Below are 27724 nucleotides of genomic sequence, written 5' to 3' on the forward strand. Positions count from 1 at the left end.
TGAGTTGGTGTCCCAACCACCTCAGCTGACTTTTCTGAATTATTTCTGTTAGAGAACTTTGCTGGCTCTCTTCAAAAATGACGGCGCAAGGAATGTGATCTTGCCATATGTATCCTAGCATTGATCAAAGGCATGTTGTCCCAAAGCTATTGATGATGTTAACTGCTCATTGAGTAGTGGTGTTCCTTGTCTAGGAACCACATGCCAATATAGCTTGACTGGTGATTTTGTACAGACAAATTATGGTGTTTTTGTTAATGAGTTTGGATGTCTAGATATTAGCTAGGCTTTTATAGAATTGAAGAGTTTTGTGCTTTTTTTTTTTTTTACTATGTTAGTTAAAATATCAGTGTAATATCCAAGGTACTAAAAATCTTTTACTTCTTCAGCTGTGTGATTATTTAGCTTAATATTTCCTTCTCTTCTATTTTTATTACCTTAGTTTTAGCTGTTAACCTAACCCAATCAGTGCTGCATTTTTGTGTAGATTTATCTAGGTGGTTTTGGGTAGTCTGAATGTTAGTTTATTAGCACTTTGTCTGCAAAGTAGACTGCTTATATGGGTTTATTCTGCTGTATCTTCAAGAGGTATTCTATATCTATTTCCTGTGAATCCGAAAACATAGTCAAGAATAATAATAAAAAGATATAGTGCTAGAACGCTTTCCTGAATAACTCCAGTGAAAATAGGAAAGCTCCCAGTCATCGCTCCATTAACAGTTACTCATGCATGACAATTCTGGTATGCTTCTGCTATTGTTATTTTCAAGGATATGCCATAATAACTGAGAATTTTGAACATTCCTTGTCTATTGACTGAATTGATGACTTTTGAGAAATCTATGAGGTTAAAAGGAAGGTTAAACAAGCTTTTATCTCTTGCTCCTTCCAGAAGTCTTCTAAGGCAGTAATGCTACCCGTAATAGACTGTTATGACTATTATTTTGTATTAAGTTAAAAAGTAAATGCATCTGTTTTAGCATAAAAAGCATTAAGCTCCATATCCTGAAATTTTATCCTTTAATAAATGAAGTTTGCTTGCTCTGCTGAGTTTAGAACTCGCATTGCTCACAGTAGTGTGCTAAAATAGCACTGCTGCAATATTTTTTTTTTAATTTTATTCTATTATTGCTTTTGTATTATGACACTGTTTTTTTAAACATTAATTTCCCCAATATCACATAATTTAATAATTTATACGTAGGTTGTTCAATAAGTTATAAGACTATATTTATACAGAAAACAGATTACCTTTAATTGTCATCATTTACATGGTCTTTTTCGAAGTAACTACCGTGAGATGCAATGCATTTGTCCCAACGTTGCGTCCACTTCTTAAACACATGTGAAAGTCCATTTTTTGAGAGTTCTTTCAAAACCGCCTCCGCAGCTTTTACACATGCTTTGTTGCTTTCGAAATGGCGACCTCTTAGTGGTTTCTTGAGCTGAGGAAACAGCCAGAAATTGAATGGTGCGAGATCAGGACTGTATGGAGGGTGTGGTAGGATATCTATGCTGTTCTTCTGCAAAATGTCCACCACACAACCAGCAATATGTGGCCTTGCATTATCATGGTGCAATAAGAAACCATTCTTCAGCAATGGATGCTTCCTTTTGACGTGCTGTACCATTGTCCGTAAAACATCTGCATAGTATGAGCCATTTACAGTATTCCTTCTACAGCGTGTTGGTAAACAATGTCTTCATAGTCAAAAAGCATTATGGTCATAACTTTACCAGCCAATTTTACAGTTTTTGCTTTCTTGGGGGTAGGTGAAGACGGATGCTTCCATTCACTGCTTTGTTGTTTCATTGTAGGGTCATAGTGATACAACCAAGCTTGATCTGCTGTAGTGATGCGTTTTAAGAAATTGTCGCCTTCTTGTTCCAGTCTTTCTTTCCATTCTGTGCACACAGCCACTCGATGCTGCATTTGCTCCGGTGTCAAGAGTTTGGGAATCCATCGGGCACAAACACGTTTCAGTCCCAAATGTTCAGCCATGATTGAGTGAACACTTCCCACAGAAATATTCAGGACAACATGCAGCTGGCGTACTGTAATTCTGCGATCCTCCTTGATGATAATCGCTGCTGTGTTGATCATTGTCTCTGTGATGGACGTTGAAAGTCTTCCCTCACTTTCAAGATCTTCCACATTTTGCCTTCCTTCCTTAAAAGTTTTATGCCAGTGAAAAACACTTGCCCTCAACATTGCTTCATCGTGGAAAGCTTTGCGTATCATGTTAAAAGTGTCCGATGCCAATTTTTGCAAATGCACACAAAATTGAATCGCATAACGCTGTTCCAAGGACGCTTCCATTTCGACAACTGGTCACGGCTCGTAGGCATGCCGAAACAAGCTTGCATTTAGTCACATGACACTCTGGCACATCAGCCCTTATGCGCCATCTATCAATCTCTTTTGTTAATACAGGCAGCAACATTTCTTTATTCCACAGAAAATAATAATGTGATGAGTGGTTTTGCGACAGTAAAATTAGTCTTATTACTTATTGAACAGCCCTCGTATTTATCAGGAAATAATATAAATGAGAAAATATACAAAATTTGCTCATTTGTAATAATCACAATTTAATTTCAGTATCAGAATATTAAAAGTTATCTGGTACAGTTACTTTGGAAACATAATGAATTCAAATAAAAAGAAAGTGCACACATGTTACCTAGCAGTATTTGTGTGTGTGTGTGATAGTTTGGAAGGGGGGGGGGTGAGTCATCAAAGACGAAATACAATTTTAATTCTATTATGATGTTTCGAATGATAAACTGTAGGAAAAGTAACGCTACTTCAAAATTGCCACAATCAAAATTAGCAGAAAATATGTATATAACAGTTTACTTCATGATAGCCGTTCATTTCAATATGTAATGAGCAATTCCAGGAAACCAAGAAAGTTGAAGTGCAAAAAACTACAGATTATGTTATAAATATTATACATTATATGATATGATTCAAGATTTATGTATGATTATCTATAAGGTAATATCGTAAAAGAGCGAACCTTCACGCAATCTGTGAACAAATTTTCTAAGATTAGGAATAAAAAATAAAGAAAACAATTTGTAACAGATTGAGGCAGTGTTTATTTTAAGATTCAGATTTTTATTAATTTATAAAATAATTATTTGACAAAAATAATTATCTTGAATCAAGTTCTGGGAGAATAAAATGTATTGGTGACTAAGATGATTAGCAAAAAAAAAAAAAAAATGATAGTGGCATTATTCTCCAGAGTGATACAATCTTATGTGAAGAAATATGAAAAGATCTGCTCTTATTTGCACTGGCATTAAAAACTATAATTATACGATAGAACAAGCAGCAAAAATAAATGCAACTTGTAGGTAATATAAATTAGATTCCAATTACCAAACAAACAGCAAGCAACTGCATTTCTGGCAATAGATAACTGAACATAGCTACATACAAGAGGTAATCTGGTTAAGTGTTCTCGTCAATGTGAAGGATTATTGCTCCTTCTAATGGATATGACAGTCAAATGCACTTGACATCCATGTTTTTTCAACAGGTGGTCTGACTTGTATCCAGGATTTGCTGGACGTATATATACATCCTGGCCTGTTGGGAGGTTAACATTGTGGAGGTCACAGTTGAAAAAATTGCAGCTTAGGTCACATGTATCCTAGAGATGCATTCATTACTAGTATGTGTTGAAATGCGATAAAACTTAAAAAAAAACGCTACAAATATAATACATGATGGTTTATTTAGTTTCAGTTACAATCTAGAAATTATTGAAAAAAGAAACAAATAAAAAAAAACAACTAAACCAATACTACCAATACTATACTGACATCGGAGTTCGCGGTATCTCTCTGATACAGTTTACTATTAAATATCACTTGCACTTTCGCATTCGACTCTATCATTCTCATCATTGGCCTCAAGTAACATTCGCTGAATTTCTTCAACATCTGATAGATTATCCTGTCGATATATTTTTCCAGCGATTTTCAATGGTAAATAAAAAATTAAAAAACTAAACCAATACTATACTGACATCGGAGTTCGCAGTATCTCTCAGATACAATTTACTATCAAATATCACATGCTTCTACATAACACGTGTTAAACCAAACTGACTTCAATTTTCTAGCGAATAACACTTTCAGCGAATTTTTTCTGCAATGAGTTTTCCCTGTGATAGATTTTCCTCTCGATGAATTGACGGTGATGAGTTGTCCGTGAACCCAACCATATTATCATTATAATAAGTTTTTTTTTCTTCTAATAATAATTAAAACTAATAAAAATCATCCAGTTGACTCAGTTTTTCTTTCTTCCAGATGTGGCTGACCATCTTCAGGACCTTGAAACAAATGCATTAGGTAATCGAATTACACAGTTATTCCTAGAACTTATTGAAGTTCCAGGAATGTGGGATTTTATTATTCCAAAAATAGTTGAGGTTTGTATGCATAGTATTTCCCTTCATATATTCTATATGCATATTGCCTTATTTAGCTCTTAGTATGGTAACGTAGGAATTATTCCTTACATCATTCTTGAATATATAATAGGTTGCACAGCCAATTGAAATTATTGAAATAAAACATAAATCTTTATACATTTGATGATAGTCATAAATTCTTGAAGACTTAAAATAAAATACCCCAGTAGAAAAATTTGATAATTATTATTATTATACATGCTTCTCCAGGGAGACAAGAACTCTATAAGAAAGTGTCTTCTAGAGCACACAGTGCCTAACTACCCATCATATCTTTCTTTGAAAACATTCATCAACTGGTAGTCAGTTCCATGCGCTCACTTACCACATGCCATGAAAAGAAGTCGAACCTCATATACTTCCGAAACATCCAGTAAAATCTCACTTGTATCTATGCTGTGAGATATCTTTATCAACCTTGTTTTTATCAAACTTATTTCCCTTGGCTGTATTCTGCCAATGGAAATAAGACATTTAAAGAAAATAAAAAATTAATACATTATAAATTAATTATGTTTATAATTAATACAATATAAGAAGCAGTAAATTGCATGTGTTCTCAGATCATTATTGCCTGAATATAAGATCTTGTATTTGTTGCTTAGAAGAATCTTGCTATGAGGGTGGTCCAAAAAGTTCTCGGCCTAACAATAAAAAAACGAATTTATAATTTCAAAATGATTTTTTTTTCAACATAATCTCCCTTCAGACTAATATATTTATTCCAGCGATGCTCCAGCACCGTTATCCCATCCCTGTAGTGGTTCTAAGTAAGATCTGCAAAATAACCTTCTACAGCTGCAATCACCTCTTGATTCGAAGAAAAATGCTGACCAGCGATGAAGAGTTATAGTTTTGGGAAGAGATAGAAGTCAGAGGAAGCTAAATCTGGGGAATAGAGTGGATGTTCCAACAATTCATAGTGCAGATCCCTTAATTTTCCCATTGCCAAAATACTTGATTTTTTGCCAAAAAAAAAAAAAAGGATAATTTTTTTTCTTCTGCAGACTGGGTCTTTTCTCACGAATTTTTTTGTCTAGTCTGGTTAAAAGATCGGAATAATATTCCCTGGTTATTGTTTTACCCTTTTTGATATAATTAATAAACAAAATGCCTTTTGCATCCCAAAACACCAATGCCATGCTGATGGAACTGACTTTGTCTTCTTTGGTGCTGAACAACCAGCTTCAACACCCAGGATACAAACAGCAGTCAGAACAACTGTTTTGACTTCTGTTTGTATCCTGGTGTGTAATGGTGAATCCAAGTCTCATCCATAGTAATAAATCGATGCACAAAATCAGTTTTATTCTTGTTGAAACGCTCCAAGCACTGTTCAGAGACTTTCATGCGAGTGCGTTTTTGATCTGCTGTGAGCAAGCGTGTCACCCATCTTGCGCAATTTCTTTCATATGCAATTCTTCATGCAAAATATATCCTACACATTCTTTTGAAATGTCTATAGTCTCAGCAATTTCATGCACACTTTGACTTGCCAGTCATTCAATACCATTTTGTGCACTTGATCAATGATTTCTGGTGTTGTTACACATTTTGGACATCCTTCACGTGGATCATCTTCAAGGCTGGTATGGCCACGTTTAAATTCGGCAGCCCATTTCTTAATTGTTGAAAACGAAGGAGAAGAGTGCCCATAAACTTTTATGAACTTCGAATGAATTTCTTTTGGCGTTAAACCTTCTTTTTTTACAAAGAATTTTATAATTGCACAATACTCAGTTTTATCCATTTCAAGGACAGACAACACTTTTGCTTCAGACAGCTGTATAAAACAAACTACTCAATAGAATGACTTGTAATTTCACATGGATGCTTATGACAGATGTACCAACTTAGAAAACAAAATCTCTTGCCGATAGTGTTGCCATCTATGATCGAGGCCGAAAACTTTTCAGACCGCCCTCGTATGTTGATCTAGAACTTATCCAATTCTTCTATAGTTTTGTTTCTTTTTAATTGATGGTGTGAACCTTCAACTCTGCTGATGTTGAATTGGGAGTTCGTTCCACTAGCTGAATTTTTGCTGTTCTTGCTGGTTACCTGAAACCAAGCAGTTAGGAGGAAACCTCCACAACACCTTTCAGGAATGTGGAGAACCGACTGGGGCTTCAGACCTAATGTCCATTCCTCACCTTCATGTCGTGCACCCCATTAGTAGGTATCTATTGGGTACTGAACGAACAAGGATGGGCTGGCAATTTAGGACTTAGCTGACCAAATTGTACTCTGTTGGCTTAAACAACAAATGCATATGAGATACAACATGACAAGATTTCATGCTGGCTGGGACATTGCCCAGCTAAACAAGATCCCTCCCTCTTACTGTGTTTATCAGAGAATCAGGGCAAACAGTGAAAAGTCAGCTACTGGAACATGCTCCAACTCAACATCTAGAAGAAGAAGAAGAATAAACCCAACATCAGACAAACTGAAGATAGAAACCATCAATATAATGAGTATTAATGAAAGGGAAATTGAACTTCCAGAAGAATTGGAAAAGTATATAATTGGCATTACTGAGACAAAGAAGACCAAAATCTTTTTTTAATAAAAATCTTATTAAATAAAATCCCGCCAAAACTAGGTGAGATCTTACTAAATAATAAGTATATGATGTTATTTTCAGGCAATAATGATCAACGAAAGGAAGGAGTAGCAATAGCATTCAACACCAGACATGTAGATAAACAACTTCTTGATTGGAAGGCAGTTTCAAATAGAGTTATGTGGGCAAACTTCAAAATGGGAAAATGGACAATGAAACTTATTTGTTCCTATGGTTTCACATTAGGTTTTTCTAAAGAAGAAGTCGAAGAATTTTTTTAATCATTAGAACAAGCAGCTGACATAAAAAAAATGGAAAAAGTGGACCTTGTTGGAGATCTGAACAGCAGAGAAGGAAATGAATCCCACCAGTCATATAGGGTTCTCATGGAGAGAAGAAATAAGAAAAGCCTCGTCGACTACATCATTCTTGATAGTGATATCATCATACTGGTTCAGGAATACAAGAGTGTACACAGAATTTGACAATTAAAGTTACCATTACTTAGTACTAAGCAGGATAAAAATAGATATCACATTGAAAAGAACAGTGTGTAAGAAAGTTTTAAAAAGAATTATAAAGTTAAACAGCTTTTACAGATAAACTGTAGATATGACTTCATAAACATTATTGAAACAAAAAATGACACAGATCAAAAACAAGAATCAGACCTTGGAATCCCAGTGGCAAATTCTGAAGAAGACATATTGATTGATTCAGCTAGGGAGTCATGTGGTGAGTTGCCTGCAAGGATAGAAAAATAAGAACACCATGGACAAAAAAAAATTAAATTTTTAGTAGAACCTGTGGCATAGTAATTAAATAATAAAGTAACACATAAAAACCACAGTGATATCTTTAATTAGTAAAATAGATATCACATTGAAAAGAACAGTGTGTAAGAAAGTTTTAAAAAGAATTGTTAAGTTGAGCAGCTTTTACAGATAAACTGTAAAAGCTGCTCATAGTGTCCAGTGGGATAAAGCAGTTCTCCTCCATAGATGCAGATTCAAATATGAACACTTATATCCTTATATATATATATATATATATAAAGGATGCATGGAAGTCTTCTCCTGGTTATTCAACTTTGACCCTTATCACATTTTCCAACACACAGTACAGTTGGAAACACCTAAATATTTAATAACTAATTTAATACAAATTGAATAGTAAACTTTAATCATAATATGTAGCAAAAGATATTTTTCAATTTAAAAAAAAAAAAAGTATACCTCAGTTTTTTTTTTAAATCATTCTTAGAGTTGCTGGCCTGGTTGGCTGGGTTAGCGTACCCCCTCTCCAACCAATAGGTCGTGGATTCGAATCCCACCATGAGCATGGATGTTTGTGATTGTCTTTAGGTGTGGAGATGAACATCATCCTCCAGTGTAAGACCACTGCTCCGCTTATTGGCTGCCTGAAGTAGCTTGAAAAAATCCATGTTTGGGCTCTAGAGTAGGGTTTTCAGACTATGTAAAAATATATAAATTACAAAAATATATATATAAATATGGGTGGAAAAATTCCTTAGTCCACTCACAGTACAAATGTACTATAGGTTTATTAATAACCTTTCATAGGTGGGAACCATACAAAAAAAAAGAAAGTTCTGATCTTAAATCAAAATATTCATATTTTTTTAAAAACACAAAGATAATTATTGAAACTTTGACTACAAGTTTGGTGAAATAACTAAATTAATATGCCAACTACTTTCTCGCATTAAGGACTAAGAGCTTCTTCAGTATGGTAAATTAAGAATGGATCAATGAATCAAATTTAAAACAAGTCTCAGATAAAGTGTTAGAATAGAAACAAAATGAGACACCAGTGATGCATGGCATATGTTATCTGGTCATCTTTCTTCTCTGCTTGATTGGAAGTGACTTCTGGAAAAGATGAATTCAAGTATATTGAGAAATCAGATTAATGACTTCCAGATGTCATTTAAGATGAGTCACTGGTTTCTATTGAGTTAACCTGTGAGTTAATGAATGACAGTGGTAGATTCTTCTATTCAGCGTTAAAGGGGAGTTGTCCTCTAAATAGGACAAGGTAACTGTTAGGGTTTTACGGTTCCAAGTAAACAGGTGAGATCTTTCTCAGCAGCAAATATAAAATGTTATATTCAGGCAATAACAATTAAAGAAAAGTGAGAGCAGCTATAATATTCAACACTAAATATGAGGATAATCTTCTTGAAAGGCAGGCAATATCAAGTAGAGTGATCTAGACAAATATCAGAATTGAGATTGTACAATGAGACTTATTTGTGCTTATGGTCCCACAGAAGGTTCTATCAAGAAAGAAAAAAAATGGAGGAATTTTTTGAGGCATTAGAGAAGGCAGCTGGCACAATGAAATGGAAAAGTTGGTCCCTGTTGGAGATCTAAACAGCAGAGTAAGAAAAGATTACCAGACATATAAAAATGTTTTGGGAAAATTTGGAGGAAGCTCAAAGCTAATAATGCTAAATGCCTGCTGGGTTTTTGTTGACGACATGGATTAGTTATTACTAACACCATGCTCCAAAAAAATGCTCACAAACATGCAGAGAAGATGCAAGAAATAAGAAGAGTCTCATTACTGTGTTATTGTTAATAGCAACGTTTTCCCACTGGTTCCAGACACAAGAGTATACAGAAGATTTGAAATTGGAAGTGATCACCATTAAGTTTTGAGTAAAATAAAATTGAATTTCATATTGAAAAGAAGAGTATTTAAGAAAGTTTTAAAACGAATCAAAGTTGAGCAACTTTCAGAGGTGAACTGTAGACTCATGTACACAAATATTATTCAAGAGAAAATGAGAGTTTGAAATCAATAACCACTCAAAAATGAGTCGCTCTGCCCTGAAACCAGTGCAGCTATGTCCATTGCTAATTTAACAAGTGTGACTGTGACTTAAAGGAGGAGGTAAATTAAATAAAAAAGTTTTGCCGAATACACATCTGTCGAAAGAGACAAGTCTTATACCATAGTTGGCCTAATAGAGGAAATCAAAGAACTTAAATCTACAAATACAGAACTAGAAAATTCCAATTTACAGTTACAGTGTGAATTTAAATTAATTAATCAAACTGTTGATGATCTCAGTCAACACCATAAACAGAAATTTGGAAATAGTAGGTGTCCCTCAAGAGATGCAAGAAAGCATCTGTGAGAATACAAAAGATTTCATACATAATTCAAGTGGAATTTAATGAAAAGGACATCGAACCAGCCCACAGACTCCATGATGCACAAACAAGTCAAAACATTATTGTAAAATTCAGGTCTAAGGAGACGAGAGATATGTGACTAGAAGGACTCAAAACAAAATTCACATTTATTGTACAATGAAACCTGTGGAGAATTCATGACTAAACAAACACACGTAATAACTACAGTAAAAAGTTTCAATAAGTAAATATTTCATCTTAAGTATCTTTTTAAGTATTGTAGGACATCATTAGTAATTAATTCAAACAATACTATGAATAACATACAGTTAGGGCGCATGATTACAATGGAATCCCAATATGTGTGCAGTAGTGTGTTATAGAATTAAATTAAAATATCTCTGGAGGGAAAAAATCTTTCTTCCCCCCCCCTCCAGAGATATTTTAATTTAATTCTATAACTTTAATTTAATTCTATAACACACTACTGCACGCATATTGGGATTCCATTGTAATCATGCACCTAACTGTATGTTATTCCTAGTATTGTTTGAATTAACTGTAGTGATGATATCCTAAGATACTTAGGGTGAAATATTTACCTATTAAAACTTATTACTGTGGTTATTACGTGTGTTTGTTTAGTAAAAAATTCACGTTTGACATTTGTAGACACCATATGGTTATTCTCGTACTTCACAGCAGGGTTTTGAGAGTGAAGCCTTCTGCTAGAAGAAGTGGTAGTGTCGCAGATGCCCTTTCCACATGGAGTTAGTAGGATAATCACAAACATCCATGTTTCGTGGTGGGATTCAAACCCACGGCCTCTTGGCTGGAAGGCAGATACTCTAACCACTCAGCCAACCATGCTGGGCGAAGGGCACAAGAACATAAAATACAAAATAAGTACTAGAGATATAAGTGGTAATTTTAAAGATGGTAAAAAAATATAGTTGAATGAACATTTGATTGCAAACATGAAGCATCTACTGTATACAGCAAAAAAATATAAACAGGATAAACACTATAAGTACCTCTGGATCAAGGATAGTAAACTCATGAGAAAAGATGACACTACACATATATGGAGGATAAAGTGTGAAGAAGACTACCAAAAACTTTAAAAATAATGAAAGAATCCCTGTTTACTCTTACTTGTGAAGAACGGAAACGAGCACAGTCCAACCATAAAAAACACTGAAAACAGATAAACTCAGAAGAATTTAGAAAAAATGTCACAGAAACCGACTGAAAATTAAAATATGACATCAACGAAGATTTAACAAACTTTAAAAATCATTTATTGAACTGCAAAGAAAGAGCCTCCTATGAATGTCCTCTTAAGACCAGGGAATGTATATTAGCAAGAACGATATAAGTATTGAAGAAAAGAAGAATACTGAAAGATACAGGAAAAGATCACTTTTTAGAATATAAAATTATCTGTAAACAACTGAGGCAGAACATCAAAGACAACTATAATATATATAGAATGATAAAATTGGCAGAAGTAGCTAGGCTTCGCATTAGCCTAAAAAAAGTAGAAAAAGAAATAAGTCTAAAGCAACCACTACATTCAGCCTTCATAGACAATCAAGGAAACAGGCACACAAACAGAGATGAAATGGAAAAAATAATAAAATCGCTTTATGAGAACCTCAAGTAGTCACAGCTCCAGTACCAGATGATAATTTGGAAATACTGTCCTACCTGAAGAAGTAAAGAATACATTCGGACAAAACAAGATGGATGAAAAACGAATACTGTAAAATTATACAATCACTCTAGAATCCTACACCATTGAAAAAGTTGAAGATTATATCTACCTTGGACAGGACAATTCATAAAAATGAATAATAACATATCAAATGAAATAGCAAGGAGGAAAAACAGCTACTTGGATAGCCTTCAACAAAATAAAATCAGCAATCACCAACCAAAACATAGATATAGAAATAAGAGCTCATCTTTTCAATAGTCACATCCTACCAGCATTAACTTATAGCACACAACTTTAAAAGAAGAACAACTCAACGTGCAATAGAAAGAAGAATGTGCAATTTAAATAAAATAGACCATGTAAGACACAGAAATCAGGAAGAAGTCTGGACTCAAAGATGTAATAAAAACCTACAACAGCAATAGTAGATGAGCAGGACATCTCACCAGAATGAGAGACAACAGATGGACAGTCAGAGTAACAAATTGGTATTCAAGAGATACCAAAAGGAAACCTGGAAGACCAGCCTTAAGATGAGAAGACCTAATGATTAAGAAAGTTGGAAGAAAATGGAGAAGAAAGGCCCAACTGTTATTCAAATATTCAACTGGTTTTCCTCAGTTCTCTCCAAATCACAGGTCCATCAAGGTAATGGAATTAGAAATTGATCAGAGATTGGACACCACTAATATGAGAGTTCTGAAAAAAATTATGAGAGAGAGAACAGATGGAATCGATGTCAGAATCATACTTAAAATGGAAATATTAAGAAGAAACTTGATATTGTTAGCATTCAAGAATGTGTGAAGAACACTAATCTAAAATAGTACAGTCACTTAAATTAAACAGAAAGAGAGAAGAAAGGTTAGAAGAACAAGTGTTTGATTCCAAGATGTAGGTTGATTGATGCAGTTGGAAGTACCTAAGAAGCCAGAAATATAAGATTTAACAATATTAGAGTGTTGACAAGTGATAGACTACTTTGGAAGAAAATTAGTGAGACATTAGTAATAATGTAAACTTAATCATGTAGTATTGGCATAGTATCCTGTCTACCTCTTGATGGCACATATCAGGAAATTGATGATGATGATAATAAATTGACACTCTTATATTATTTTGTCTGTACAGTCATGAGGAAAACCAGTTCAATATGTATCAGTATACATATTGAACTGGTTTTCCTCAGTTCTCTCCAAAAGAGAGAGAGAGAGAGAGAGAGTCTACATTCGGCTTCATCTCCTAAAGTCTCGCCTCTTAATCCTTGACCACAAATGTGGATTCCACCACTCTTGATTCACAGAAAATTTTGTAGCCAACATTTACCCACCTTTGAACTCAGCCATAGAAAAGTTTGGAGAAACTTTTGTGTTTATTGGGTTTGGCATAGAGGCTAACTCAAAACTCCCTCTTATGAACACTAAGAAGTTTCTTTCCAGTTGTTTGTTCCATGGTATGGAGAGTGGCCTCTTTTCTTTATTTTCTCACTAATGCTGGAATGCTCCAGAGCTTCATGCTGTTCCCTTTTATACATAAATCATATTCTCTCACTAACTTCAAATTGTATATTTAGTTTTGCTATTGTCAGTATGCTTCATTCTCCTTCTTTGATAGTTTTCTAGGGGATTTTCTGTAAGGCTGCTCTGCTTCATCCCAAAACAAAATTAGCAGAAAAAAACAATTTTAGACATCCAAGTCTTTTTTTCATCAAGAGATCGAAATTTGGCAAACTTAAACAGGTTGAAATTTCTCGAAGAATAATTTTTTTTTCTTCTTTCAAAACAAAGCAATCTGAGAATGCATGCACAAGCATTTTATAAACATTTTATAAACCATGGTCTGTCTTGGAAACAAGATTTTTTTTTTTTTTGAAAAATATATTTTCTTAATTGCCACCATCAAGGGTTTTGGTCCGTGCAGTTAGCCTAGTGGCTTTGCGCTTCGCAACCATATGCTTGGGGAAGGAGTGTTCTGGGTTCGATTTCCATTGCCGATGTGAGGAGCTTAAGGATCTTCCTCAGCCATAGCCAAGTTAGCCAGTCTTGGGCGTGGACAGCAGGGTTCCCCCCCCCCCCAGTTTATCTGGAGTTTTTCATCTCGCAAGCAGGCAAACCGGCCCCCTGAACACAACACACAGTCATAAATACTTAACCCCCCAATAGGGACGGGAGAGAAAAGGGAGGAAACTCCATATGAATAAATAAATAAAATCGAGGGTTTTGTGACTTTGGTTTTAATGAGTATGTATTAATGTTGCTTCCCAACTTATGTTTTGCTTAACAACATTACCATTTATATTTTAATATTAAAAGCAAAATAGGAAAATTATGAAAAACATTGATGTGGGGTAAGGTAATTATTTCTTCTTTTTAAATTCAGTTTGCTTTCTTATATTTTTCTGATATTAAGGAAATGCCATTCTGATATCAGATGTTCTGCTTAATAAGATAAATTTAGGTTCTAATAAACAAAAGTATGCCCACATTATGGAGCAAAGTTGCTGCTTGAAACAGACTCCAAAAGCACTAGACAGAAATTTTATTATTATTCATGCTATGGTAATGGGAAATCCTCTGAGCACATCAGTAATATTTTAATTTTTACATAAAAAATGATCAGAAGAAAATTTATGAATGGTTTCTTGATAACATATTCTTATTAAAACTTACAAGGTTAAACTGCTGTTCTGCTTTTCTTAACTAGCATACTTGAATGTTAGTTTATTTTTAAATGAACATTATCACTTCAATGCAGTTTTCCCTCTTTCTTACAATAGAAAAAAACGAATTAATGAATCTGTGGCATCATAATGTCTCAACCAAAATCACATCCTCTGTAAAGAGTAGGCCAGCCCTCTTGTTTAAGATACTGAATTTTGTTCATTTATTATAATTCAGTAAATATTGATAGCATATGGTATTAATAAATAAATAAAATTGTCATTTTTAAGCATTATTTGTTTACCAATACTCCATTATGCTATTTTGTATTAAAACATTTGATTCGGAAATATATATTTCTTAGTTTTTGAAAGTCTCATCATCTTCTGTTTTATAATCATTGCAGAATTTCTGGTTTTCAGTAAAGTAAATAATGTTAAGACTAGTGGTTGACTTATGATTAAATTCCAGCTTTAAATATCTCATGATGTGTTTAAAATAGTAAATTTGAATTATCATACTGAATTATTTTGCAAAAAGAATACAAATTGCCTGCATATTTAAAACATTCAAAGTTTATTGAAATTTACTAAGTTTTTTTTTTTTTTTTTTTTTTTTCCTTGTATTCAGATTTTTGAAAATGAAGGTAATTTAGATGATGCTGAAAAAGCTCTTCAAAAATATGTGGAAATTAATCCTGAACATCTTAATGCATACATATACCTATATGAGTTTTTGAAGAAACATGGCCAACATCAGAAAAAAATGAAATACCTACAGGCATGGAAAAATATTTGTTAATCCTGTTTCCTGTTTAAGTAGTCTTTATTATACTATTAATTGTTTGCATATAATATAAGAGAGGAAAAAATAACTGACCTTTGTTTAGAAGTCATATATCAGGTTTCCATTTTTTTTATCCTGTATGTAGTTAAATAATAGTGTTAAATTGTGCACATCATTAACAATAAATGAATAAGTAGCAAGACTTTTATTATAATAGAGCCACTCCTGTATTCTGAGCTGTAGACTAAAAATTATTTTACTAATTAAAAATTAATATGGCTCACATATTTACACCTTTGAGTTCATTCAAATATACCAACCAAATGTAGCATTCTGCTTCGTTATTGTTTTCTAATATGAGGGTGGTCTGAAAAGTTCTCATCCTTGACCATAGATGGCAACACTATCGACAAATTTTTTTTTTCTAAAGTTGGTACATCTGTAATAAGCATCCATGTGAAATTGCAAGTCATTCTATCAAGTTTACTTAAATTAAGGGGATATTAATTCCCACATAGTTTTAAAACCGAATAAGAGACTCAAAGATTGGAATCAGAGAGTTTCTTGCCGAATATAGTAAACTATAAAGTATCGGCGAACACTAGCGTTAGCCAATGCAAGTGATCCTAGTACGTGGTACAATCTCGGGCAACTCGTTGCAAAGGTGAGTAAAGTTCAGATCGCTATTCTTAGGTATTTTCCATAATGTAAAAACATTATGGAAAATACCTAAGAATAGCGATCTGAACTTTACTCACCTTTGCAACGAGTTGCCCGAGATTGTACCACGTACTAGGATCACTTGCATTGACTAACGCTAGTGTTCGCCGATACTTTATAGTTTACTATATTCGGCAAGAAACTCTCTGATTCCAATCTTTGAGTCTCTTATTCGGTTTTAAAACTATGTGGGAATTAATATCCCCTTAATTTAAGTAATGTTTTCATTGCCAAAATGAAGCTTATTAGCTCTTTATACTTAAGTAACTTAATGGTTGCACCTGTTTGGAAAACTCGTTCGCAAAGTACATAAGTTCTTTTCGCTATACACTTTGGCATGGGGTCTAGCTACTCACTGATGAAGCCTCAAAAAAGGCTGAAACCGGTCTGGGTAGTGACCTCCCTCCATAATGTAATAACAGCATACATTTCCTAGGAAATGTGTTTTTACATTATGGAAAATACCTAAGAATAGCGATCTGAACTTTACTCACCTTTGCAACGAGTTGCCCGAGATTGTACCACGTACTAGGATCACTTGCATTGGCTAACGCTAGTGTTCGCCGATACTTTATAGTTTACTATATTCGGCAAGAAACTCTCTGATTCCAATCTTTGAGTCTCTTATTCGGTTTTAAAACTATGTGGGAATTAATATCCCCTTAATTTAAGTAATGTTTTCATTGCCGAAATGAAGCTTATTAGCTCTTTATACTTAAGTAACTTAATGGTTGCACCTGTTTGGAAAACTCGTTCACAAAGTACATAAGTTCTTTTCGCTATACACTTTGGCATTGGGTCTAGCTACTCACTGATGAAGCCTCAAAAAAGGCTGAAACCGGTCTGGGTAGTGACCTCCCTCCATAATGTAATAACAGCATACATTTCCTAGGAAATGTGTTTTTACATTATGGAAAATACCTAAGAATAGCGATCTGAACTTTACTCACCTTTGCAACGAGTTGCCCGAGATTGTACCACGTACTAGGATCACTTGCATTGGCTAACGCTAGTGTTCGCCGATACTTTATAGTTTACTATATTCGGCAAGAAACTCTCTGATTCCAATCTTTGAGTCTCTTATTCAGTTTTAAAACTATGTGGGAATTAATATCCCCTTAATTTAAGTAATGTTTTCATTGCCGAAATGAAGCTTATTAGCTCTTTATACTTAAGTATTCTATCAAGTAGTTTGTTTTATACAGCTGTCTGAAGCAAAGGTGTTGTCTGTATCCCTTGAAATGGATAAAAGTGAGTATCATGAGGTTATAAAATTCTTTGTAAAAGAAGGTTTAACGCCAAAAGAAATTCATTCGAATTTCATAAAAGTTTACGGGCACTCTTCTCCTTCGTATGCGAAGGTTTCTGTGGTTCAGCAGTTCATAAGAAAGATTCCGGTAATTGGACCACATGTTTATTAAGCTAAATGACAATAAAAAACAAACCCGACAAGTTTCGTAAGTCATTTGACTTACATCTTCAGGGGTCAAAGGTAACTAAAAGTTTAAACACAAGAAATGAGAAATTACTCAAAATAATTCATTATATACAGTTGATATATGATAATGATTATATGATAATTGGACCACATGTTTATTAAGCTAAATGACAGTAAAAAACAAACCCGACAAGTTTCGTAAGTCGTTTGACTTACATCTTCAGGGGTCAAAGGTAACTAAAAGTTTAAACACAAGAAATGAGAAATTACTCAAAATAATTCATTATATACAGTTGTGGCCGTCTAACTTTTAATAAATTGAATATTCGAATGTAGATTCAGTGGAATGCTAAGTTTGAATGCTGGATGCTGTCACGTTCTGTTGTTCACGTTCACGTTGTCCGAGGTCTGATGAGAAAGAAAACATTTAGATTACTCCAAAGTAGTAATTAACCTTTCTTCAAGAGTCCTATCAAGAATTATATTAAATATTAATTATATCTAAATTCTAGACATACATAGTGAATTTATGATGGCATAATGGGTGCGAATCCTGCTGTGCGCATGGATGTTTGTGATTGTCTGAAAATACTAGTGGATGGTGGTGTGAGGCCGCATTAAGAAATCTTCTCCTTCTGTGTTGGTGGGTTTTCTTTGGATGGGGAAGGATAATTTATTGTCTTTTTTCATTCACGTTAAAATATTTAACACAGATCCTAAAAAAAATGGTTATGAAGCTAAGACAATAAAAAGAACACACCTCCTACAAGCATCTCACAAAAGCAAGATTTCTAGAATGCAGTCGCGCTTCCATACATCAAGAATGTTATAGACAAAATGGCCAAATTAATAAACAAACATAACATCAAAGTGGCTTTTCTACTGCTGGAAAAAATTTCAAGATTTCTACACCCCCCCCCATCCCCAAACCTCCACATCATCCTTTAAAAAAACCAGGTGTATATAAAATTCATTGTTCGTGTAACATCTGCTATGTAGGCCAGACAGGATGATCAGGGAAATTCACGTGAATGAACACCAAAAAGATGTAAAAAAAAGAAGAGAACACAAATCAGGCCTAGCATACCTTACAACTTCCACCGGCCATAATGTCCTCTGGCAAAAAAACAAATATGTCTTACATTGAAAAAAATTGTTACATAAGGAAATTTAAGGAAGCTGCAAACATGCTTAGACTTCCAACGCAGTGTAACAAAAACGAGGGCCTAATTCTACACCACGTTTGGTCAGCATTGATAAAAAATATACCCAAGTCAGACCTCGGACAATGTGAACGTGAACAACAGAACGTGACAGCATCCAGCATTGTTCAAACTTAGCATTCCACTGAATCTACATTCAGATATTCAATTTAATAACAGTTAGATGGCCACAACTGTATATAATGAATTATTTTGAATAATTTCTCATTTCTTGTGTTTAAACTTTTAGTTACCTTTGACCCCTGAAGATGTAAGTCAAATGACTTATGAAACTTGTCGGGTTTGTTTTTTATTGTCATTTAGTTTAATAAACATGTGGTCCAATTACCGGAATCTTTCTTATGAACTGCTGAACCACAGAAACCTTCGCATACGAAGGAGAAGAGTGCCCATAAACTTTTATGAAATTCGAATGAATTTCTTTTGGCGTTAAACCTTCTTTTACAAAGAATTTTATAACCTCATGGTACTCACTTTTATCCATTTCAAGGGATACAGACAACACCTTTGCTTCAGACAGCTATATAAAACAAACTACTTGATAGAATGACTTGCAATTTCACATGGATGCTTATTACAGATGTACCAACTTTAGAAAAAAAAAATCCTGTCGATAGTTTTGCCATCTATATCCAAGGCCGAGAACTTTTCAAACAATAACAAAGCAGAATGCTACATTTGGTTGGTATATTTGAATGAACTCAAAGGTGTAAATATGTGAGCCATCATTTATGAGCCATGAGAGAATGTGAAATATAAATTTCACATTCTCTCATTTTATATTTTTTCAAAGATATAAAAGAATGTGTGAGTAAAAAAATACTTTTATTTCTGGCAAATGAATTATTAATAATCAACATTTGTGATATTATATGTATGTGTCCTATAAGTAAGTTGTTGGGTGAAGCAAATAGCATGCGAACCTGTAAATTCTATACATACATAGTGAATTTATGATGGCATAATGGGTTCGAATCCTGCTGTGCGAGTGGATGTTTGTGGTTGTCTGAAAATACTAGTGGTGGTGGGCAGTAGATGGCGTTGGTGTAGTTGCGCTTTGCTATAGTTGGTGGATTGAGTTGTGGAGAGTTGTAGAGTAGGAGCCCTCCCTCGATGAGTCTTTGGACTCCTTGGTGTCATGTAATAATAATAACAATAATAATTTAAAAAAAAAACTTACCAAGAGATTGAAAGAGATTTATTTGTGAAGTATAAATAACTAACCAATAATAAACGGCTGCTATATGCATTTGGTAATTCATTAAATAACTATAGGAAGGGACTAATCTAGTGAACTAATAATGTTGATCAGGTGATTCATTTAAGCATGACAGGAATACATGTGGGTGATGGAGCAGCAAATCATCTTGTAGAATTTGTTGCGCTTGTTATGTGTATTTATTTCTCTGTTTTATTTACTTTTTGCTTAATTTTCTAGAATTTTCTTTTGTTTACTGAGGATCAGTATATATTTTATATAGTAATAAGATACATAAAAATTTCTGATCATCAGAATTACCTACCCTTTCACAAATCCCACATTCATAAAAAAAAATTACACATGCTGATATTTAGATAAATAGAATGGATGTCTAAAGTAATAAGTAAATTCATTTAGCTAATTAGATTACTTTTTTTGTCAGTAGCTCTTCTGTCTTATCAATAATAGAGGCATCCCACATTATGTTAGTATTTTGTTGTAGATCAGTGACTTTCTATGCATAAAAGTATTAATTTTTATTCAGGAATAGATGATAAATGTTTACTATGACTGTTGTTTCCAAAGACTGGAATAAAAATGTCTATATACCGTGAAAAACATTTCAACCTCAACAGATGCTATACTGCAGAAGAAAGAAAAATAAGTAGTTTTATTTATCACTAAATACAATACAGAGACATTTAGCGTCTTTGTACTATATTTAGCAACAATTAGTGTAATTAGATACAGCTGAAATGACACTCATAATGGAAAAACACTCCCCTCCTACAAAAACTATTCTGCATGCATATATTCAAACAAAATAGATTTATTGTAGCATTAAACGTAGCAGTTAACTAAACATTTGTCCCAACATCCTCTTTCAAATTTTCCATTCCAGAAATACACATAACAGCTGTTTATAATGCAGCCATTGGATACAGAAAGTACACAATTTATGTAAAGCAAAAGATCAGTATGAGAATATATATATATATATATACACAACTTGAAATCAGTTTGAATTACGTTTGAGATATTCAATATAATCAAGACACTTCACAAATGCTAATTTTACAAATAAAATATATTTATGAATATAAAATATATTTATGAATATATTTACTGAAAAAGTTGCAACTAACATGCCATAGTGAAAATGCAACTGTCTGATAGGGAAGTGACATACATAGGTTAATACAGGCATTCCCAACCCTATGCCCGCAGGCAGGCACTCTGGCGCCCGTCGACCAATTTGTGTGTGCTGCCGCTGTTCAACCGTGTGCCGTATAGTTTGAAATAATCGTGTGCACATCATGCAACAATTCATGGCATGCGCTAATGACACATGACAAGTATTAAACGCATACAATGTAAAGTAGACTCACCTTCGAAGTTGTTCATTATCTATTGCTAGTTATATGCGCATAATTTTAATGGTGTCTTGTACTTAAATTTTTGAAATATTTTGATTTTTAATCCTAAAATGAATGAATCAAGTAAAAGACAATGTACCTATAATTTTAACACTGACTGGGAGGAAACATATTGTTTCGTTAATGTTAAAGATAATTTGTTTGTTGTGCAACAGTAGCGTTGCAATTCCAAAAAAACATAGTGTTGAACATCACTTCCAGACAATGCATGCCACTTTTAATATGAATTATCCACTTAAATCTGAAATAAGAATGAAAAAAAATAAATCAACTAAAATTGAACCTGTCTGCCCAACAGTTGGTTTTCACTAGATGTGGTAACATCTAAAAATGGCACCATTGCTTCTTTAAAAATTTCTCACATGCTTGCAAAGAAGAAAAAAAAGTTCCAAGATGGCGAGTTGTTAAAAGAAGCATTTTTGACTGGTGCCGATTGTTTATTTGAGAGATTTTCTAACAAACGTTAGATTATGTCAGCAATACAAGATTTACAATTGTCAAATAACACCGTCACAAGAAGAATACATGTAATTTCGATGGACATACAAACTCTGTTAAAAAGTGACTTGGAAACATGTAACTGATTCTCTTTACAATTTGACGATCAACAGATGTATCAGACACAGCACAGTTAGCAGTTATGGTGAGAATGGTATTTAGTAACTTCACTGTAAAAGAAGATCTACTGAAAATATTACCCATGAAATGACGAGCAACGGGTGAATATATTTATAATACATTCAGAATATACACCAAGTCGATAGATATGCCTTTGCACAAGCTGTCTGCGATAACTACTGATGAGGCACCAGCAATGGTTGGCTATATCAGTGGATTTATTGCACTCTGCAAGAAAGATCATTCATTTCCAAACTTTATGTCCTACCACTGTATTATCCACCAGGAAGCTTTGTGCAGTAAAATACTGCCCTTTGGACATGTTATGAAAGTTGTTATAAAAATAATCAACTCCAATCGAGCAACACCGACTTTTCAAGGCTCTATTGCAAGACATTGAAGATAAAGAACCTGATCTCATCCTGCATACTTAAGTATGTTGGCTCAGTAAAGGTAAAGTCCTTACAAGATTTTTAAGCTTAATTGAAGAAATAAAAAAATATCTTCACGTCAAAAATGAAAATTTTGATGGACTAAATGACTTTTGCTGACTGTTGGATTTATGTTTTCTCACAGACATCATGGAAAAAATTGAATTCTTTAAATTTGGAATTGCAAGGAAAAGATAGATGTGTCGCTAAAATGATAGGCTCTGTAAATTCATTTAAAGCAAAACTGGATTTGTGGATATCACATCTGCAGATGGGATCTCCCGTTCATTTCCCAAATATGAAAAAAATGGTAGGTGATAGTGAATTTAACTTGTCACCATTTGTTAAACATCTTCAAGTGCTTAAAGAACAGTTTGAAAAGAGATTTCAGGAATTTACTATCATCGAGCCAATGATCTCCTTTCTTATCAATCCTTTTACTTGCCAAGTAAATATAATGGAAATAGCTGCATGCATTGCAAAGCTTGTTCAAGTAAATGCTGAAGAACTGTAAATTTTGGATCTTCAGAATGACATTACGGTAAAATCCCATATAACCTGAAAACTTATGGAATCTAGTGGATAGAAAAAGGTTTCCATTCTTAAAGAGCAATGTTCAAGATAAAATTGTTTTTCGGTTCCACATACCTTTGCGAATCATTGTTTTCAACCATGAATATCATACAATCAACATATAGATCACGACTCACTGATGAGCATCTTGATGATTGTTTAAGAACTGGAATATCATCATATTCTCCTAATTATGAAGCACTGGCCAATGAAATGCAATGACAAAGATCACACTAACTTACATATATATATATATTTAAATTTTTATATAATGTAAACTTTGTATGTTATTCATTTAACAAAAGAATTCAAAAAATTTGCTTGAAAAAATAGATGGTTCCCTTCGCCCTACCGGTATTTTAAAATGTGCTCTAGGAAACAAAAAGGTTGGGAACCCCTGGGTTAATGCTAGTTCTTGCCAGCAGTTTATGTACCTGCAGATACTGCCTAGCGTGAACGTGTTAATGTTCTCTGGCACCTACAAGTGAAGCTTCATTTAATTAACCTACCTTCTAGTCATAACAACTGAGACCCTACCAGCCGAGGTGGATGAAATAGTGAGACCAAATTGCACTTCTTATCCATATTATTCAGTGGGTGTTACAGAATCGTATCCAGATTTAACTTGACGTCTATAGATGTCATGGCCTGTTGGGGGGGGGGGGGGATTAAAAGAAGATTAAGTTATTGCCATAGTATTATTTCATGTATTTTCATTTAAATTTTTCGAAAGTTGGCTTATTTATCTTATTTATTTATTTTGTAGAAATTAGTTGAAATGTCTGAATCTGATCCAAGAGTGTTAGAACTGGTAGCATCACTGGAAGAAGATAGTAAGTTTATCCTTTTTTATATAATAATCCTACCCTTGACAGGTTTGAACCTTCTTTCACGTTAATACCATATTTGACCTATTAAGACAAACTAGGAGCTGTGTTATGCCACATCATGCGTTGCATGAATATGAAAACCTATAATACAAACTTTTAAGAACCTATCAAAGTGATTATGCTATCCAAGCAAAAAAAAAGTAGCGAATCTCCTCAAATAATAATTAAGGCATCAAACTCTATGATGAAAATAAAAGTTAGCAAAGAAATAATGGCAGGAACAAAAGAATAAGATTGTTCTGTAATAATTACACTAATCTTTACTTCCACTGAAAATTACTGCTGTGCAGCATTCATAGCTTTTTGCTTCCAGCAAAGATGTTGAATTAACTGATATACTAGTCTATGTCGGGTTAATTTAGCTGATTAAAATGTATAAATAAATAAAAATAATGATAATTTCTCCAATTTAGAGACAATCTTCCTTCTATTAATGAATTAAGTAGAGTAGCTCCCAGTTAATTCTGTGCTCATGGTACCAAGGATTATCACTTTCGATTAATTTCCATATACAAGTAGCCAAAGGGTTATACTTGGATAAAGGATTAAACCAAGAATATAATTTCTTGCCTCCTTTAATTTATAGTATATCCAAGTGGGAAAACTTTCAACATCTATCTCTAATCCAGAATATTTTAGTAATAAGGTATGACATCTTTTGGATACTTGCATATGGAAATATGACTTCTGCATTACTTTAAGTTTGATATCACTTTTGAGCCTGGATCCCACTGAGACCTCAATAAAGGTTGAAATAGGTCTGGGTACTGACCCTTCCCATAATGCTAAGCATTATATATGTCGTGTGTGTGTGCTCTGCATTATGGGATACTAAGGCAAGTGATGTGAAGTCATTTGCCTCTATATACGAGTTGCCCAGTTATGAAGTTACTTCATGTACAAACTTTGTTTGCTTACATTTAGATAAAGGATTAAACCAAGAAGATCATTTCTTGACATTGATAGAGCTGTACTCCAGGAAATTCATGAAGCTAGGGATCTGTGGGCATTGATTGATAGAGAATTGTTGTTCGGAGGGTATATTGCTAAGGTGGCCAAGGTAGCTAATAGATTACTTAGTTATTGAAGAACACACTAACAAGCAGGGATAACAAGCTTTATTATACATCGTCATCCCGTATGCAGGCGCATTGTCAACAAAAATTGTCAAACTCCTTTCCTTCAACGTCAGAGTTGCTCTTAAACCGGTCAAGACAATACGCCAGATTTTAAGATCACCAAAGGACATTAATGCCTTCTTCAAATATGCAGGTGTGTACAACATTCCATGTTCCTGTGGATTAAATTACATAGGGCAAACATTGAGAAGCCTGGAAATTCTAAAAAAAGAACATGTAGGAGACGTGAACAACAACAGAACAGATACTTCAGGATTAGCCCAACCACACCATCGATTGTGATAAAAGCTCCATGCCCTATATAGAAGAGGATTTTCAATGTAGAAACTTCAAAGAAGCTGCAGTTGTATTCTAGAGAAAACCTAAACAGAAATCAAGGAATGATTCTGAAAGACACCTGGAAAAGCCTAATAAGTTCAGTCAGCTTACCAGAATTTCATTTAGCTAAAAACTATATAACGTGCTCAAAAAACAATGACTGCATTTCATGCTTATGATGTCATGCGTCGGTTTAATTTATTTCACAGTGTCACTCCATTCTTCGTTTTTGTTAGCAAACGTTGAGTTACCGTTACACGTGTCCTGAAGAAGCCAGACAGAACTGCTGGTGAAACTTGTAGACAATTGCATATATTTTTCAAAATCTCTGGTCAACTAATAAAGCCAATATAAAGTTCAAGTTTAATTAATAAGTGACCAAATACAGCATAGAGATTAACAAAGTATTGTTTAAATTTAATTAAAATAGAATATTTTATTCTATTTTAATAAAATAAAATATGTAGATTGCATAGATTGTATGTTGAATGAATATATTAGAACTCTCTCATGCACAAACACACTAACACATATACATACACAAGTTATGATTAAACCTAATTACATTGTACAGTATTAAAATTAATTGGATCATCCTAAACAGTGTCACTCTTTAGTAAAAAAAAGTGAAATTCCACTTTATGTCACATCACAAACTAAACACAGGTTGAATCGTGTTATAATGAAACTCTTAGTGCTGTACAAATTACTTTGTTATACTGAAATTTTGTTGCAAAGAAAAGAAAAATTATAAATTTATTTTTTGATCAAGAAGTCTGTTAATTTCAACTGTTTCATATTTTTAATGACACCATTAAAAATGAAATTTTAAATACTGTTTAACTGCTGAGAAATATTTTATGGGACATGAGTAGTAGAGGATAAATATGCTCAGACTCTTTTCAAGCTTTTAAAGTTTCTGAGAGTGAAATTTCTTCATGTGGCTTATCAGCATTTTCGTTCTCATCTTCACTTTCAAACCTCATGTAGGTTTGAACATTACACAAAGGTGCATCTACATTTTTAGTAATTTCCTGGTCCTTGAATACACTCATATTCAATAATATATAATCTCTTTTTATATAATATTTATAATTAATGTGTCCAGAACTCCTGGACAGCAACTATAGAATCCAACATTTCTCTTAACTCATGCAGGAGTACTTCAGGGCTTCATTCTCTCACATGTCCTCTTTCTCTTATACATAAATGACCTACTCTCAGCCACTCAAATCCTATTCATAGCTTTTCCGACAACATCCCTTACATCAAGATCATCTGCAGCTAGCTTAAACACTACCATCCTTCAGTGAGGCAAAGATAAATGCTGCCAAAACACAGCCATGCCTTTTCTCTCTCAAAAAAAATCTCAGCTCACCTTCCCTCATCCTCAGTAATGCACACACACATATCACCAGACAGGACAATTGTACTCTCTCTTCTTGGACTGGCATTTACCTCCAACCTCTCTTGGCACAATCACATCACTTCAATAGCCCCCCCCCCCCCTCAGCTTCTAGAAAGCTAAGCATTCTTTTCCACTCTAGAAGTTATTTTACACCTGCCCAGCTCCTAACCCTATATAAATCCCAAATCCACTCATCCTTAGAATACTGTACACACACACGTGGGGGGGGGGGGGGGGAGCACTTAAAACCTCATTCAAAATTCTTGATGCTATCCAGAGGAGAGCAATTCAACTCATAGATGACCTTTCCCCTCACAGGATCACGTCAACCTCTATCTCACAGATGCAGTGTTTCTACGGGTACTTTCATGGTGACTGCTCCAGTGAATTGACAAACATCATTCCTCCACTTGCTGTTAGTCCTGTTGAAACAAGTGCAGCTGCTGTTCAACATCCTCTTACAGTAAAACTGTAAGGGGAAGTCCTGAAGTAATTTCAGGACTGGGCAACTCGTATATAGCAGCTGATTACTTTACATCACTTGCCTTTGTATTCCATAATGCAAAGCACATATCCTTATGGACATGTATAATGCTATGCATTGTGGGAAGGGCCCTTCTCATATTGCATAAGGCACAAACTTTGTTTGCTTACACTTGGATAAAGGATTAAACCAAGAATATAATTTTTTGGCATCTTTAATTTATGGTATAACCAAGTGTAAAAACTTCCAACATGCTTTATACTCTTATTAAAAAAAAATCTGTAGTAAAAGCATTAAAGTAATTTTAATCAAAAACAAGCAGTGACAGAACAGTATTAGAAAATATTAAGAGAAATGCAATCAGGAGTATATCAGTACTTCAGGTCAAAACTATAGGATCACTTTCCTGATGTGGAGGCAGCATAGCTAGATTGTTTACAGTTAAGTTCCTTGATG

General features: G+C 33.9%; 1 protein-coding gene across 2 annotated transcripts in view; it reads left to right on the top strand.

Annotated features, from left to right (window-relative positions):
* LOC150097373 (TATA box-binding protein-associated factor RNA polymerase I subunit A-like) overlaps nucleotides 1-27724 on the top strand; it is a 232994-nt gene that overhangs the window by 145961 nt on the left and 59309 nt on the right. For both annotated transcript variants that reach the window (XM_090407416.1, XM_090407417.1), the window contains exons 8-10: nucleotides 4330-4451; nucleotides 15234-15383; nucleotides 23796-23862. In XM_090407416.1, the coding sequence (XP_090263542.1) occupies nucleotides 4330-4451; nucleotides 15234-15383; nucleotides 23796-23862 (339 nt within the window). The remainder of the gene's footprint in view (nucleotides 1-4329; nucleotides 4452-15233; nucleotides 15384-23795; nucleotides 23863-27724) is intronic.

The sequence above is a fragment of the Typopeltis vanoorti genome, chromosome 17, assembly GCF_054136105.1.
Source record: "Typopeltis vanoorti isolate ZY-2024b chromosome 17, IOZ_Tvanoo_1.0, whole genome shotgun sequence".
Lineage (NCBI taxonomy): Eukaryota > Metazoa > Arthropoda > Arachnida > Uropygi > Thelyphonidae > Typopeltis > Typopeltis vanoorti.